Source organism: Nomascus leucogenys, chromosome 13 (assembly GCF_006542625.1).
Source record: "Nomascus leucogenys isolate Asia chromosome 13, Asia_NLE_v1, whole genome shotgun sequence".
NCBI classification, from domain to species: domain Eukaryota; kingdom Metazoa; phylum Chordata; class Mammalia; order Primates; family Hylobatidae; genus Nomascus; species Nomascus leucogenys.
In genome coordinates, this window is record NC_044393.1 from 35,709,358 (window position 1) to 35,725,242 (window position 15,885).

General features: G+C 53.2%; 3 protein-coding genes across 9 annotated transcripts in view; all 3 read left to right on the forward strand.

Moving 5' to 3' along the window:
• Positions 1 to 6,035, forward strand: part of PTPRA (protein tyrosine phosphatase receptor type A) — a 173,190-nt gene extending 167,155 nt beyond the window's left edge. For all 7 annotated transcript variants that reach the window (XM_030826509.1, XM_030826511.1, XM_012511887.2 and 4 more), the window contains 4 exons: positions 2,864 to 2,989; positions 3,069 to 3,220; positions 4,497 to 4,632; positions 5,420 to 6,035. In XM_030826509.1, coding sequence (XP_030682369.1) covers positions 2,864 to 2,989; positions 3,069 to 3,220; positions 4,497 to 4,632; positions 5,420 to 5,494 — 489 coding nt within the window. In that variant the 3' untranslated portion in view covers positions 5,495 to 6,035. The remainder of the gene's footprint in view (positions 1 to 2,863; positions 2,990 to 3,068; positions 3,221 to 4,496; positions 4,633 to 5,419) is intronic.
• Positions 6,036 to 10,768: 4,733 nt separating this feature from the next.
• On the forward strand, positions 10,769 to 13,189 carry LOC100594202 (progonadoliberin-2). The gene is given in 3 exon segments (XM_030826763.1): positions 10,769 to 11,957; positions 12,050 to 12,219; positions 13,073 to 13,189. Coding segments are annotated over 3 exon segments (513 nt in total). The 5' UTR covers positions 10,769 to 11,731.
• A 216-nt stretch (positions 13,190 to 13,405) lies between these two features.
• MRPS26 (mitochondrial ribosomal protein S26) lies at positions 13,406 to 15,642 on the forward strand. Its single transcript, XM_003277948.4, has 4 exons — positions 13,406 to 13,672; positions 13,765 to 13,911; positions 14,001 to 14,124; positions 15,126 to 15,642. The coding sequence occupies exons 1-4, from the start codon at positions 13,461 to 13,463 to the stop codon at positions 15,258 to 15,260; spliced, it is 618 nt and encodes a 205-aa protein (XP_003277996.1). The 5' UTR covers positions 13,406 to 13,460; the 3' UTR covers positions 15,261 to 15,642.
• The last annotated feature ends 243 nt before the right edge of the window (positions 15,643 to 15,885 follow it).

Consider the following 15,885-nt stretch of genomic DNA (forward strand, 5'->3'; position numbering starts at 1 on the left):
ATCGAGACTATGCTGGCCAACATAGCAGAACCCCATCTCTACTAAAAATACAAAAATTAGCTGGGCGTGATGGCACATGCCTGTGATCCCAGCTACTCGGGAGGCTGAGGCAGGAGAATCGCTTGAACCAGGGAGTTGGAGGTTGCAGTGAGCCGAGATCGCGCCACTGCATTCCAGCCTGGTGAAGGAGTGAGACTCCATCTCAAAAAAAAAAAAAAAAAAAGAGTTGGCTTTCTCCCTGCAAGTTCTCTCTTCGCTCTGTTCCTTCCAGGCTTGGCCCCACTGGGACTGCTTTAGGCAAGATCACCAGTGACTGTCCTCTTGCCAAATCCAAAGGTCATTTCTCTTTTCTGATTTTTTTTTTTTTTGTCCTTACAGCAGCATTTGAAAGAGTCAGTGCCTCCCTCCTCTTCCTCAGAACACTTACTTCCATAGCATCACCCCACTCACTAACCTGGCAGCTCCTTTGTTATTTCTTTGTGACCTCCTCCTCTAAAACATTGGAGTATACTAGACTCAGGCACTAGCCCACTCTGTTTTCTTTTGACACAGTAGCCCTTCAGGATCTCAGCCAGTCCTATGGCTTTAAGTACAACCCACATGCCAGGGATCCTCAATCTGCTTCTCTAACCCAGTCACCTGTCCCCCTTCCCAATGTGGGCTCCTGGTTTCCTCCTTCCCCTGACACCAGTCCACCCCACTCTTAGCCATCTAAATAAATAGTACCACCTTCTGCCCAGTTGCTCATGTCTAAAATTCGGGAGTTACCTTCCTTACTCCCCTCTCCTCACCCCTCACATCCAGTCTGCCACTGAGTCCTGATACAGGCAGAGCCTCCCCACTTTTCTCCAGCGTAACTGCTATCATCTGAACAAGCCCTCGTCTCTCACTGCTTGCCCGTGGGACTGTGGGCATGACTCATATGCTCAGCCTCGTCTGCAGTGGTCTGGCGACTGGTCCTCCTGCTCTTATCCTAACCCACTTTTAGTTTTTCAAATGGCAGCTGCTGGTCATTTTGAAAATGTAAATCATTGTCACTCCTTGTCTTAAAAATCCTCTTTGAAGCTGAGTGCGGCAGCTCACGCCTGTAATCCCAGCACTTTGGGAGGGCGAGGTGGGTGGATCACCTGAGATGGGGAGTTCGAGACCAGCCTGACCAACATGGAGAAACCCGTCTCTACTAAATCCTCTTTGGTCTTCTAGAGATCTTGAGAGAAAATCCACCCATGTATACAAAATTTAGAGGCTTTTGATCAGATGTGGTGGCTCACACCTGTAATCCTACCACTTTGGGAGGCTGAGGCAGGTGGATCACCTGAGGTCAAGAGTTTGAGACCAGCCTGGCCAACATGGTGAAACCCTGTCTCTACTAAAAATACAAAAATTAGCTAGGCATGGTGGGCGCACACTTGTAGTCCCAGCTACTTGGGAGTCTGGGGTGGGAGGATCACTTGAAACTGGGAGGCTGAGATTGCAGTAAGTCAAGATCATGCCACTGCACTCCCTCCTGGGCGACAGAGCAAGACTCTCTCAAAAAATAAAAAAAAAAAATGAGACTTTTAGTGTTGACACCTAGTCCCTAGACTTGATATGTATTTCTATCTTAGAGATCATGCTCAATTCCTCCAGCACACACACACTGTGGCTCTCACACCCAAGGGGACCTCATGGTTCTGATGGTTTTAAAGGCCCAGGCTTCATCCCAGCTGACACACTGTGTAAAGCAGTGTTGAGAAGGCACTGTAGTAGCAAAATCCATTCCACCCACCAGTGCCATAAAAACTAATATAATGCCTGATTGAGGTGAGCCTTAATGAGAATTTTTTTTTTTTTTTTTTTTTTTTTTGGCTGTTCTGGTTGAAGAGAGGCCCAGAGCACCGATCCCTGAGGCATCCCCAGGGCTCCTAGAGAACATGGGTGGAAAAGCACTAGTCCAGGGCATGTCCTTGATTCACCACTTTAATAATCATGATTTTATTTGGACTGTGAGACTATTCACAATTTCTTTTTCTACTTAATTTTTTTCCAAATCTTTCAATGACATTATATGTATGGTTGAGAATTTTTCAATTGCCAGTAGTGAAGAATCTCAGATCTTATCCCCAAATTCTCTGAAGAAATGGGCAGCATAACTGTGTGATGTTATATTTATGTATTTATGCCTTGGCTTGTTCTGCAGACATTGAACAAATTCATTTACCAGATACTGAGAGCCTACCATGTGCCAGGCATTGTGCAAGGTGTGGGGAATACAGAGATGAAAAGAGACGCAGCCACTCCCACAAGGAGCTGTAGAGGGAAGTAAGCCAGGTGCAAGCAAAGACAGACAGTAGACCACCTCCTGCTCACTAGCAAGGACAGAAAGGCGAGTGCTAGCAACTTGAAGGTACCTTGCAGATCAAAGAGATATAGGTAAAAGGGAGAAAGGATACTGTGGCCTGGGCGGTGGTGAAGCCCATGGCTGTGTGGGAATGTGAATTGGTTCTGATTTTCTGAATTAGCAGTCTGGCGGATGTAAGCAGCATTAACTATGAAAACACCCCATGGGAGAAAAAGAAAGGAATTGGAACAGAGATTTTCACTCCTCCTCCTCTCCCTCCAGCCACCAAGTATTGGATACCCTGTGAGCCTGTAGTCAGAGTTCTTTACAGACCCCGTCAGTGTTTCAGATGGTCTCTGGTGAGGATCAGAGGTTAATTGGAATGATGTGATATAATGATCCTGCAAGTTTTCAATACCTTGAGGATGAAGTGTATCAGCGTAAGAGGTGGCTGTACTGAGAAGGGTCAGGCTGCTCGTGGGCAGTGCTGCTTCTACACATGTGGTACTCTGAGCTCCTCACCTCTCCAACTTGTCCCTCCAGGAGAAGTGTGCCCAGTACTGGCCATCTGATGGACTGGTGTCCTATGGAGATATTACAGTGGAACTGAAGAAGGAGGAGGAATGTGAGAGCTACACCGTCCGAGACCTCCTGGTCACCAACACCAGGGTAAGATGGGTGGTGGGTGGACTCTGCCCACGGGAAAAGCAGGGTTACCCCTGCCTCCCTGATCCCCTTTTTTCCAAAGGAGAATAAGAGCCGGCAGATCCGGCAGTTCCACTTCCATGGCTGGCCTGAAGTGGGCATCCCCAGTGACGGAAAGGGCATGATCAGCATCATCGCCGCCGTGCAGAAGCAGCAGCAGCAGTCAGGGAACCACCCCATCACCGTGCACTGCAGGTATGGCTCACCCTTGCCCTCAGCGGGAGAAAGAAAGCGAAGAGGGGCAAACAGGGGAAGCTGATGACCATGGGTCAGACTGAAGAAAGCCATACAAGAGCAAGATATTGGTGAGCACACGGTAGTTGAGATTGATGCCAAGACAGGATTGGATGCTAAGAGAGAGGACCTTGGAGCTTGAACTTGGCACAATAAGTGCTAGAGGACTAATGTTCAGATAGTGGGCAGGAGAGCAGCAGGGGAGACTGGCAGTGGAGACCCCGATTGTGCTATGGAACAGAGGGTGAAAGAAGAGGAGTCAAGGGTGTCTCCCAGGTTTGAGCCTAGGTTGGTATGACCAGCAGAAGAAAGACAGGAAAGAGGCTTGTTTGAGAGGAAAAGTTGAATTTTGTATGGGGCATGTTGCTGGAGATTGCATTTTAGAAAAAATGCACTCCTTCACTTAGAATCCTAACAACAGCTTACAAGGCCCAATATGTTCTGAGGGCTCCCTGGCCAGGGCCGGGAGAGGATGGTGTGCACCACGGGCTGGCTCTGGCCCCACCCCCACCACTCTCCTTTCTTCCTTCATGAACTGCATGGCCTTCAGCACCCTGGGCACACTCCTGCTGTGGGCCTGAGATGCCAGTTTCCCAGGCAGCCACAGGGCTTTGCCCAAGCCTTCCCTGAGTACCCTGCCTAGAACTCCCACTCCTCTTTTTCCTTCCCTTACCACACATCTTCTTGTCTGGGGACATTGCTAAACCCCACAGTCCCTGCCTCAGAGTAGGCACTCAGTGTCTGGTGAGTGAATCAGCTGATGACATTGAATAGGGGGATATTGTCAAGGTCAGAGTCTGGATTCCTTGGATTTAGGAAGAAAGTGAGAGACATGGAAAGGAATCAGCAGATACACACCAGTGTAGGGAGTGGGGTTTGTCAGAAAAAGGGAAAGACAGGACTAGAGCTAGTTCTAACTGAGCGAACAGCAGGTCAGAACAGCCTAGGCCAGCATGTGCAGGTGGACAGCAATGGCTCCATGCTGGTGGGGTATGAGTGAAAGTCATCCTCCATGGTCCAACAGGTGAGTCCCTCCACAGCACATGGGGCCATGCAGGAAGGGCACAGGGTACACTGCCTCCCAACCCAGAACCCCTCCAGGCTGGGGGTGGTCCACAGGGCAAAGGCAAACACTGGCTGCCTGCCCCCACCTCTTTGTCTGCCACTCACCACTGTCACTCACCCCCTTACACAGAGGGCCATCACAGGTGTGGTAAATGTGTCTGCTCTGTTGCAGCGCTGGGGCAGGAAGGACGGGGACCTTCTGTGCCCTGAGCACCGTCCTGGAGCGTGTGAAGGCAGAGGGGATTTTGGATGTCTTCCAGACTGTCAAGAGCCTGCGGCTACAGAGGCCACACATGGTCCAGACACTGGTATGCTGCCCACATATTTGTCCCTGCCACCACACCACCTACAGCCCTTCTCTGTCAGGGCCAGCTCAGGGAGGAGGCTCTTCAGAGGGGCCCACCCAGTAGTCAGAAGACTGTCTAAACACAGACCTGCCCTTCCCCTCCCAAGGTGCCCCAAATACACAGGAAGCATTGGGAGGCAGCAGGATGGCAGCAATGGGAGCATAGCCCATGTTGCCAGAGGATGGGCCAGGTTAGAAGGGGGTGTCTGGGTGCCCCACAGGGCTCATCTGCACTTCTCTGTGGGTCTTGGGTAAGGAAGATCCATGAGGAGTACCTGCCTTTGGGCTTGGGCTCCCTGTTAAGAGGTCTGACTTTTAATAAGCTGCACATCCACAGAGGTTTTCCTGAATCCCATGGAGCTAGAAATGTTTGTGGCGTAAAGAAAAGTGAACATTAGGAGGTTTGGGAGATGAGGTTCTGAGAGCCAGGGTGCATGCTAGCCTGGCAGCCATGGTAAGCGTGGGCCATGCTCAGCTGCACTGTCTCCCAGCCCAGCACATGCCTGTCTGACTTCTGTGGGGCCTGGGTCAGCTCTGGTCAGCTCTGCTTGTAGAAGGTCTGCTGCATTCAGCCCAGAAGGGGAATGCTGTCAGAACTCTGGCAGGCAGATCAGAGCTCAGGTGAAAGTTCAAAAACATTCAGTTCCTCTTGATTTTCCATCTTCAAAAAAAAAATGAGTCTGTTAGGAATTACAGGTACTGAGTGTTCTTCAGTAACCCTGGCTTTTTCCCTACCTTTCACTCTCCAGGAACAGTATGAGTTCTGCTACAAGGTGGTGCAGGAATATATTGATGCATTCTCAGATTATGCCAACTTCAAGTAAGCGGCAACAAGGGTCCGTGGACCAGGAGGATTGCCTTTAATATTTTGTAATATTCTGTTTTGTTAATATACCCCAAATTGTGTATATATCTTATAACTGTTTTAGAAATTGGTACATAGGCTTCTATTACCTATTAGGTGGAAATTTTATATGTAAATGTGTTAGCACTGATAGTCCTTTTTCCAATGTTTTATTGGGGAATTAAATAGTGTGATGTTTGGATTGATATCGTGAAATCCTCAGCCGGGAAATTGGGCTGGATTGTGCTTTGGTTAATACATGTTTCCCTAAAGAAGATAAACACAAAATCCATTCCAGGTAGCTCGGCACCAACTAAGAAAAAAAGCACAAAGTTCTCAGAGCTCTCGAGGAAAGTGGTTGTCCCCATACCACCATGCACTGTAAATATCCCTCCCCTCTCTCCCTGGTCCCCTCCCCCATCCCCACCACCTATATCATGGGGAGTAATAGGACCAGAGCAGTATCTCTGGCACCACACTAGGGACTATCAGGTAATAAAAGCTTTGACTCCCTGAGGAAATGTCTCTCCCTTTGTCTGGGGGTGGGGCAGCCATACAGGCTGGGGCTCTCCTCGGCTGTTCATGGCCCTCCTGTTGCTGTTCTCTCTGAGCTATCTGAGAGAGGCCACAGTCCCCCAGCTCCTCCTATCCACCAAACACAGCCCTTCCAGTTCTTAGGTGATCTCCAGGACCCTCCTTTCATTCCCAGCACATCTTTGGTTTAGTGGTCCTGGCCAGCCTCCCTCCCTATGGAAGGTGGCCAGGTCCTCACTGAGTCTCCTTAAGGACAGGGGCACGGGGGAGACGAGCTGGCTCAGCTTTGGGCTGAGGCCAGTCTGACCTCTCCAGTCTGTGGTGCTTTGCTACAAAGCTGTCTGGATTGTGTCACCCTGTCCAGGATAAGTCTTTATGTCCACATGTATTCTGTTGAATTGCTTCCATTTTCTTTCATACGTGTCCTCATTTCTGGGACAGTGTGAATGTTTCTCAGATCTAGAAGTCAGGATGGTGGGAGTCTTAGATCCCAACTTGGTTTTGAGTGACATGTTAGACAAAAGTGTTAAACTTTTGTTTCTTAAAGAAGCTGGATGTTCATTTATGTCTCCCGTAACAGTCTGTCCTGTCCAGAGACCCAGTATCCTTAAGATATTGTTCTCATCCTCATGGTTTAAGCTGGGTCACTGCCATGTCCATATTCCACCCTGAGGAAAGAGCATGGAGAGCCAGCAGCTTCATTTCCAAGGACAGGAAGCCAAATCTGCACTTTTCATTTCCACTCATACCCCACCCCATATTTCACTCATCAGCTTCACAAGTAGGTTTTCACCTGGTCATAGCTATGCCTAACTACAGGGGGTGCTGGGGAAGTGTGATCTTTTGTTGGAGGCACACTGGGAGTGGGTCTGTCCACTGCCTCCCAGCCTCATGAGCAGCTCACCACAGGAGCAGGAAAGTGAACTGGTGGCTGTGGCTGTCAGGCAGGGCCTTTCTTGAAGAGCCAGTGCAGGCCTGGGCTCCTCAGAGGCTTCTGGAGTGAGAGATGGCACCTCAGCCTGGTCCATGGAGGCATGTTCAGGGGTCAGCACTACTGTGCTTCTTGGAGGAGGTGGGACTTGAACTGGACCCACGGGATGCTGGAAATTTAGATGAGTGAAAAGGAGGAAAGGCGAAGTGGAGCCACATTACAGAGGGCCTCAGAGTCCAGATAAAGCAGTTAACATGTAGTGGCTCCAGGAGGGAAGCCTGTCTGTGCACCACATATCCAGGATGTTTGTGGGAAGGAAGGAGATGCGCAGAAGGGACCCAGGAGGCCTGCAGGAGGCAAGGGCTGCAACAGACCCCCTCTGGAAGTTTACAGGAGGTGAGTGTAAGTCATTAGAGACATTCAGTTCTGTAGGAACTGAGGAACTCCCAAGAGGCAGTAAACTTAAAACTCAGTAGTCTCGATAAGTATGGATAAATTAGGCAAAGACAGATTCTGAGGAATTTCTAGTGAGGGGTGCCAAGTTTGGGGAGCAGCCCCTGGCTCCTTGCAAGCTACCCTTCAGTGCTCTGTGTGACCAAGTCCAAGTCGATGCAGGAGGGCAGGCACTGGGTCAGCAAGCCGCTCAGTGAATGTGCAGGTGAGGCCGTTTACAGGCGCTTGTGTGCCTCCCAGCAGGCTGCCTGCCATTGCCAAGGCTGGCCTTCAGCAGGGTGTGCCACCGTGGCCTGAGTGGTTTTCTGCTGAAGTCCATGCTGATTTGGCCAGTGGATAGGCATCATCTGGGTGCAAAACCAGTGTCTCCAGGTAGGAATGACCTCAGCTGTTTGCTCCCTGTCCTGCTCAGCCTGTAGATGTGTCCCTCATCCCTTCATGCCTCCCTCTTCACTCCTCTTTTACTTTCTACTCAGGGCTTGCATGTTTACAAGAGAGGTGAACCCAACAGAAACTAGTATAGGCCAAAAGGAAAATGTGCTGAGGCTCACACAGCACAGTCGTGTGGAAAAGGCAGGGGTGACTGCTTCATCCAGTGCCCTTCCCACAGCCAGTCAGTTGTGACCCAAGGGGCTTAGGGTAGGAGTGTTTCTCCATAGGGGAAGAGTAACAGCCTGCACCCACCACACACCCAAAGCCCTACATCCTGCCACACTCAGACCTCACTTCATTTGGGCAGGTCCCTCCTGGGTTGCAGTTTCCTTCATTGCTCACCTGTCCCAAATACTCAAATCTCTTTCATTAAAAATAAAGAGCAGGCCAGGTGCAGTGGCTCACACCTGTAATACCACACTTTGGGAGGCCAAGGCGGGTGGATCACTTGAGCCCAGGATTCGAGACCAACCTGGGCAACATGACAAGACCCTGTCTCTACAAAAAATAACAAAAATCAGCCGGGCATGGTGGCACATGCCTGTAGTCCCAGCTACTTGGGAGGCTGAGGTGGAAGGATCACCTGAGCCCATGAGGTGGAGTCTACAGTGAGGTGTGATCATGCCACTGCAGTCCAGCCTGGGTCAAAGAGTGAGACCCTGTCTCAAGAAAATAAATAGGCTGGGCACAGTGGCTAATGCCTATAATCCTAGCACTTTGGGAGGCCAAGGCGGATAGATCATCTGAGGTTAGGAGTTCGACACTGGCCTGGCCAACATGGTGAAACCATCTCTACTAAAAATACAAAAATTAGTCGGGCGTGGTGGTACGTGCCTGTAACCCCAGCTACCGGGGAGGCTGAGGCAAGAGAATCGCTGGAACCTGGGAGGCAGAAACTGCAGTGAACCGAGATCACGCCACTGCACTCCAGCCTGGATGACAGAGCGAGACTCCATCTCAAAAAAAAAAAAAAGGAAAAAGAAAATTAATTAATTAATTAATTAATTAAAGAGCATGTCTCCCACCCCAGGCCTAAGTTCTTCCCTCTTTATGAGAGACTACTTGAAAAAGCCTGTACTCTCACTCTTCCCTCTTCCTCACTTCATTCCCACACATTTCTTTTTCATCCCTGCGCACTAAGGTCACCTTGGTGCTAAAAGCCGGGGATCCATGGTCTCTTCCCCTTTGTGTCACAGGCTGTCCTCTGCCTCTTATCCTCACCCTTTAGCTGCTCCTCCACTGTCTCCTCTCTCAGAGGTCAGGATTCTGGGTCTGTCTCTGTGGACCCTCAGCTCTCCTCCAATCCCAAGTCCCCCACATCCTGGTCGCATGTCAGGGTGGTCCAGAGATGCCTGCCTCCCACTGCCCACACCCAGGGGCCCACCCTCCTTTCCAGTAACCCTCCCATATTCTCTGGCTCCATGGATCCGCAGCAGTTCCTGCTGGCCCTTCTCCATTTTGTTCCTTAGGCTGCACCCCTCTGCTGCCACTCCCTGCATCCATGACTCCAGCTCACTCGTCTCTATCCTTCACCCAGGCTGCCTGCTCAAGGTTTGTGCCCCTCTGTGCTCCTGCAGCACCTGAGTGTTTATTCACCTCTGAACCTCTGCTTTCCCACCTGAGTACGCGTAGCTCCTGGCTGCAGTGACTTCATATCCTGAGGACTGGAGCTCCGTGGTGAACAGATGGCTTTCTATGTTCTAACGAGAGGGATACAAGAGTTCCAGAGTTCTAGTCTGGAAAGGACCAGACATTTCTAAAAAGCTAAGTATGTTGCTGGGAAAAAAGGGAGCAGAGCTTTCCCCAGGAAGCTTAGCTCTGGTTTAGATTTTTCAGGAAAAAACAGAATCAAATTACAGAATAAATAAAGGCACCCATCCCCCTTTTAAATGAACACCAGCTGTGGTGCAGCTGTGAATAAAGCATTCTGTAAACCCCAGCCAGAACTAAACTAGTACATTGAACTTAGATTCATTTTCACTAAACCACAAAGCAAATGTTTTCCTAAAAATCACCTGGTTAACAAAGTCTGTGTATTTAAGCCAAAACAATGTAACTGAACATACGGGCCACACATTCATTTCAGGTCCCTGCTAATAAGTCAGTCTGGAAATACACAGGTGTGCCCATCCTGCCTTGGCTGCTGAAGTCCAGGTGTCTAGGGCTGACTGATGCCCATTATGCCTCCCCTCGCCCATCTTTGTCACAGGATTTGACGCACCAACTCTCCAAATGACTCTGGCCACCACAATGCCAAGCCTGACCCTGGCCCTCCCATTTGCTGTTCAGCCCAAGTGTGGAGATTGGCTATTAACCCTGCAAACAGGCCTCTGACCCCCAGTGGCTGATGGCTCGCCAAGGAAAGCTGAGCTGCTAATGCAGACTGGGAAGCAAGAGCCCACTTCCAGCAGCCCAGGCTAGCTGTGTCCAAATCCATGACTGGGGAGGGGTTAGAGCCTTGAGGGACTAAATTATTCTACCGGCTGCTGATGGCCCTAGGGAGGCTGCACTGGCCCAACAGCTGGGCCCCGTCCTGGGCCTGCTTCGCCAGGAGAGAAGCCACTCCTGGGTAGGTACTGCCCCACCCAAACCCAGCCATCTGGAGTGACCCAGCCCTGGTTCCCAGGTGTGTGGAAGTGAATTGTCCCACCCAACCCACTCTACAGTGAGCAAACAGAAGCCTCTGGGAGAGTGGTCACAGCCTCCCCTGTACCTCTGAACAGCCTGCCAGGCTCCCTACTCTTAGGCCTCCACTGTCCACCAGGGAAAGCCCTGAGCTGGGAGTTGGGGAACCCCCAGGCATTGCCCCTGCCCAGGACACAATTCTCTTTTGGGGTCAGGGAGGGAGGGCTGTGAGGGCTTTCTAGGTCTCAAGATCAGGAGCTTGAAGATGCAGCCTGGGAAGTGGGAAGGTGAGACCAGGACATAGGCCAGCCTAAAGCAAGAGTCCTGGGCCTGGAGGCTCCTGGGAAGGTGATGGGGAGGGAGTATGTGTCAGTGGCCTCAGGGCAGCAGCTGCCTGGTGAATGTTCATGGAGTGGATGCTCTGGGAAGGGGGTTGGGTGGTGAGTTTCTCCCCTCGAATCTGGGGGTGGAGCTGCCTGGTCTGTAAATCCTGGGGCCATCAGGCTAGGGTCCTGCAGCTGCCTGAAGGAGCCATCTCATCCACAGCTCTTCCTCAGTGAGTGGGGAGCCTTCCCTAAGGGCTAGGACACCTGGATCAAGTTTCATACTGGGTGTATGGTGTGCTGCTCCTCTTCCCCATTCCCAAGCGCCTCCACCCCTGAACCATGCCAGAGAAGTCCCCTTTTCCTCTCCTCTCCCCAACAGCTCTACCATCTATTCTTGTGCTTGCGGCCCTTGGCATGGGAGGGATAAGGGGTAGAAGCACTTGCCCCCATCAACACCACACATCCATTCCACATCCCCAGCTACTATGGAAGAGATACAGCAGGCCACAGAGAAAAGGGCGGAAGGCCTGCCACTCTGGTTCCCTAGCACTGGTGCTCCAAACGCCCGTACATTTAGAACTCCCCTGACCATCCATCTACCCGCCCATCCATTGGCCTGAATTCAGGTCTCTGTTCCCCTCCAGCTTTCTTCCACTTCTGGAAACTCCTTGAAGGAAAGATGGATGGGCTTGGACAAGTGGAAGGGCCCTCAGAGCTGGCAAGGCGGGTAGCCTCTGTGCCCCGGGCTCAGGGAGAAGGCTCATACCCAGGGGCATCGTCCCCTATTGGGCCAGGATCCCCCAGGATCTGAACCCCTGTATGCTTGGGATGAGAAGCGGTGGCAGAGAGGGAAGGGCATAAGGAGATACCAAAGCTGCCCCTGAGATGCCAGTTTTCCAAGGTGGCCCTGGAGGAAATGGGGGGATGTGGGGGTGAGGTAAGTCTCCTTGAATGCTGTACCCTGTCCATTAGAGCAGCCATGGCCAGCTCCAGGCGAGGCCTCCTCCTGCTCCTGCTGCTGCTGACTGCCCACCCTGGACCCTCAGAGGCTCAGCACTGGTCCCATGGCTGGTACCCTGGAGGAAAGCGAGCCCTCAGCTCAGCCCAGGATCCCCAGAATGCCTTTAGTCCCCCAGTTGGGTGTCTCCCAGCCTGATTGGAAGGAAGAAAGTGATGGCCAGGGGCTCCCGCACCCACCTGGAGCCTGAGGTCGGGGTAGGGAAGACAGCATCAGTTCCCTTCTAAGGAAAGGCCCTGCACACTGCAGCAGGCAGCCCAGCCCAGACTGCCCATGGCCTCCCAAGTGATGCCCTGGCTCCCCTGGAAGACAGCATGCCCTGGGAGGGCAGGACCGCAGCCTGGTGGTCCCTTCGCAGGAAGCGACACCTGGCAGGAACACTGCTGGTGAGTGGGGTGAGAGGTCTCCAGCATCAAGACCAGCCACTGGTCATCAGTGGCCATTGTGGGTTAGGGTTGGGTGCTGGGAGGGTGGGGAGAATGAAACACCACTGAGATGCCCCCTGCCACAGCACCCCCAGCCATTTCTCAGTGCCCCTACTGCACACAGCAGGGTGCTGTCTGCTATCCTTCCTATTTCCCAGGAGGATTCTAGACAATTTATAAAACACTTAGGTTAAAAACCAAAGTCACTAGTAGAGTAGAAGGAGATAATTATTCTATAAGACAGTGGTGGCCATGGGGTCCCACAGGCATCCTGACAAGCCAATGACTGTCTTGAGGTGGACAGACCCCGGGCCAGTGGAAAGAGGTGAGGGATGCAACCTCACGCAAACAGCCAACAGAGCCAAGAGGACCAGGTGGTGACTGACATGTGCACTAAGAACATCTCAGGGACTGTAGAGCTCCCTAAGACCATAGCAGAAGACAGGCGTAGGGAAATGGTTTGTTACTCTTTTGCAAATCAAACACATTTAAAGTGCATCAGGAGAGCACGGTAACTAAAGAAGAAAGTGGTTAGTTCCTACGAGGCAAAGTCTTACCGCCTGAGTTGTGTGTTATGTCCTCAGGTTTCTACGCGTCAGGCTTGTTTAGGGTGGACAAGAGGGCATGCCCAAGGGAGCTGGAGATCCCCACACTTGCTGGATCCTCAGGCTTCTAGGGGAGGCGGGGTTGCGTCCTGCTGTGGGAGGCCAGGTGGGGACTGGAGGGGACGAGAGGGGAGAGGACGGGGAAGGTGGCGGCTCGGCGGTCACGAGACCAGTGTCCTGAGGCATGACCGCCACCTCTCCCTCCGCAGACCGCAGCCCGAGAGCCCCGCCCCGCCCCGCCCCGCCGTCCTCCAATAAAGTGTGAGGTTCTCCGAAGCTGTTGCCTCGAGTTCTGTCCTTCGTCTCCTCCCTGTCTTCCCCGCTGAGACCCTTCCCTGCGCGGGGGCTGGAGGGACGCGGGTCCGGCCCCGCGGGCGGGAGGAACGAAGGGATGGCCCCGAGCCCTGGCGGGAGGGCCGGGCCAAAGCCTGGGGACGGGGTGCGGACGTCCGCATGGTCGCCGCTTGGGTTCCAGAGGCCACAAAGCCGGGCGGGGCGTGAGGGACAGCCCGAGGACTACAGGTCCCAAGGTTCCCCGCGCCGCTTCCGGGGCACGGTGGCGACTCGGCACCGCGGCCGCAGTGAGGAGACTCGGCCATGCTACGCGCGCTGAGCCGCTTGGGCGCGGGAACCCCGTGCAGGCCCCGGGCCCCTGTGGTGCTGCCAGCGCGCGGCCGCAAGACCCGCCACGACCCGCTGGCCAAATCCAAGATCGAGCGTGTGAACATGCCGCCCGCGGTGGACCCTGCGGAGTTTTTCGTGCTGATGGAGCGTTACCAGCACTACCGCCAGACCGTGCGCGCCCTCAGGTGTGCGGCCGGGGGGAGGTGGCCGTCCGCGCGCGCTGGTGACGGTGGGAGCGGGCGGAGAGGGTGCTGATTCCTGGCGCGTCTGCACCCAGGATGGAGTTCGTGTCCGAGGTGCGGAAGAAGGTGCACGAGGCCCGAGCCGGGGTTCTGGCGGAGCGCAAGGCCCGGAAGGACGCCGCCGAGCACCGCGAGCTGATGGCCTGGAACCAGGCGGAAAACCGGCGGCTGCACGAGCTGCGGTGCGTGGGGCGGGAGGCGGGGCGGGGCGGCCTGGCTGGCCTGGGAGAAGCCCGGGCCACGCTCAGCCTCAGCCCCTTGACCCTCACAGGATAGCGAGGCTGCGGCAGGAGGAGCGGGAGCAGGAGCAGCGGCAGGCGTTGGAGCAAGCCCGCAAGGCCGAAGAGGTGCAGGCCTGGGCGCAGCGCAAGGAGCGGGAAGTGCTGCAGCTGCAGGTGGGCAACGTCTCCGGAGGGTGGGCCTCCAGTCGGGGACGCGGCTTGCGGGGCACTGGGAATTCTGGGCACCGCGACGCGGGCGCTGGCTATGTGCAGAGACTTAGCGTTGGCAGGTCCGGATTTGGGAGAGGGGAGTGCCAGTCAGGCGCAAAGACCTGGAGGTCAGCGGAGTAATTGGACAGTGTTCAGGTACCTAGCAGGTCTGTGGGAGGGACCCTGCGTTCCACAAAGAGGTTGTATTTTGCATAACAGGTGATGAAGCCATGAAGGGTTAAATATTTCAGGCTAGGATTAGCAGGTGTGCGACTTAAAAGCAGGGAGACCACTTAGGAGTAATGCAGTGAGAATGGATGAGGCTTGATTTAAAGTAACAGAAAGGTGGCAGGGAGCGGTGGTTCACGCCTGTAATCCCAGTACTGTGGGAGGCCGAAGCGGACGTATCACTTGAGGTCAGGAGTTCGAGTCCAGCCTGGCCAACATGGTGAAGCCCCGTCTCTCCTAAAAATACAAAAATTAGCTGGGCGTGGTGTGCGCCAGTAATCCCAGCTACTCGGGAGGCTTAGGCATGAGAATCGCTTGAACCCAGGAGGCAGAGGTTGCAGTGAGCCGAGAGGGCACCACTGCACTCCATCCTGGGCGACAGTGAGACTCCGTCTCAAAAAAATTAAATAAAATAAAGTAATGGGGGGAAGGATGAGTTAGAGTGCTTCAGAGGGGACGACTGAGGGACAGATTTCACCTACCAGGACGTGAGATTTTCATAGCTGGCACTCGGGGCTATGGCTGAAGTGTCTGAGAAAAGAGGAACGAGGCAAAGCAACGTGATATCACTCCACTGGGAGGCCAGAGGGGCTCTCAAATAGGACCTGGGCTCCAGGCATGCTTCCCCAGGGAGAGCAGGAGCTGCTTTCTCAGTGGGGTGAGAGGCCAGCAGGCTGGGTGGACGGGCTGGCATGTGCCCAGGGCTCCTGTTCAGGTGGGCTTTTCTCTCCCGATAGGAAGAGGTGAAAAACTTCATCACCCGAGAGAATCTGGAGGCACGGGTGGAAGCAGCATTGGACTCCCCGAAGAACTACAACTGGGCCATCACCAGAGAGGGGCTGGTGGTCAGGTCACAACGCAGGGACTCCTAGGAGCCCAGTAAGGACAGTGCCCGCCCAGGGACCATGTATGTATCGTGGCGGAAGAGTTGGCCCTGACCTGGAATAAAGCAGTTGGTGCTGCTTATAAGGAAGGTTCAGCCTTATCCAGCACAGCCTTCACGTTTTGCCCTCTGCTGTCACCACTTGGTCAGAAACTTCCAAACACGGTGCTCTGTTCTGCCTGTGTGTACAGCCTCAGCACACCAGGAGACCCTAGAGTGGTTTCCATCTCACAGAGAATCAGACAGGGCCACAGCCCCCTCAGGCAGCCAAGTCATCTGAGTATCATTAAGAGTAGTGATGGGAAAATTACAGTCTGAGGGCCAAACATGCCTGCTTCCTGTTTTTGTAAATAAAGTTTTGTTGGAACACAGCCCCACCCATTCACTGACTTCTTTTTACTACAGTGGCAAAGATGAGTAGTTGCAACAGAGACCATATGAATTGCAAAGCCTAAAATATTTAACTTTTTACAGGAAAAGTGTAGTGATCTTTCATCTGGAGCTTTAGGACTCTAGCCTGGAGCAGATGTCACCCAGGACCTGAGCCACAAGCTAACCATTGGCCAGGGGCCTGCCTCTGCTCTATACTGTGCTTTGCTGGCCAGAGTCTGGTG

What these genes read in the sequence shown, in the direction of transcription:
- MRPS26 (XM_003277948.4), top strand. Translation starts at nt 13,461, where the DNA reads ATGCTACGCGCGCTGAGCCGCTTGGGCGCGGGAACCCCGTGCAGGCCC. An exon ending in CAGACCGTGCGCGCCCTCAG is followed by an intron (nt 13,673 to 13,764) that starts GTGTGCGGCCGG and finishes GTCTGCACCCAG; the next exon opens with GATGGAGTTCGTGTCCGAGG. An exon ending in GGGAAGTGCTGCAGCTGCAG is followed by an intron (nt 14,125 to 15,125) that starts GTGGGCAACGTC and finishes CTCTCCCGATAG; the next exon opens with GAAGAGGTGAAAAACTTCAT.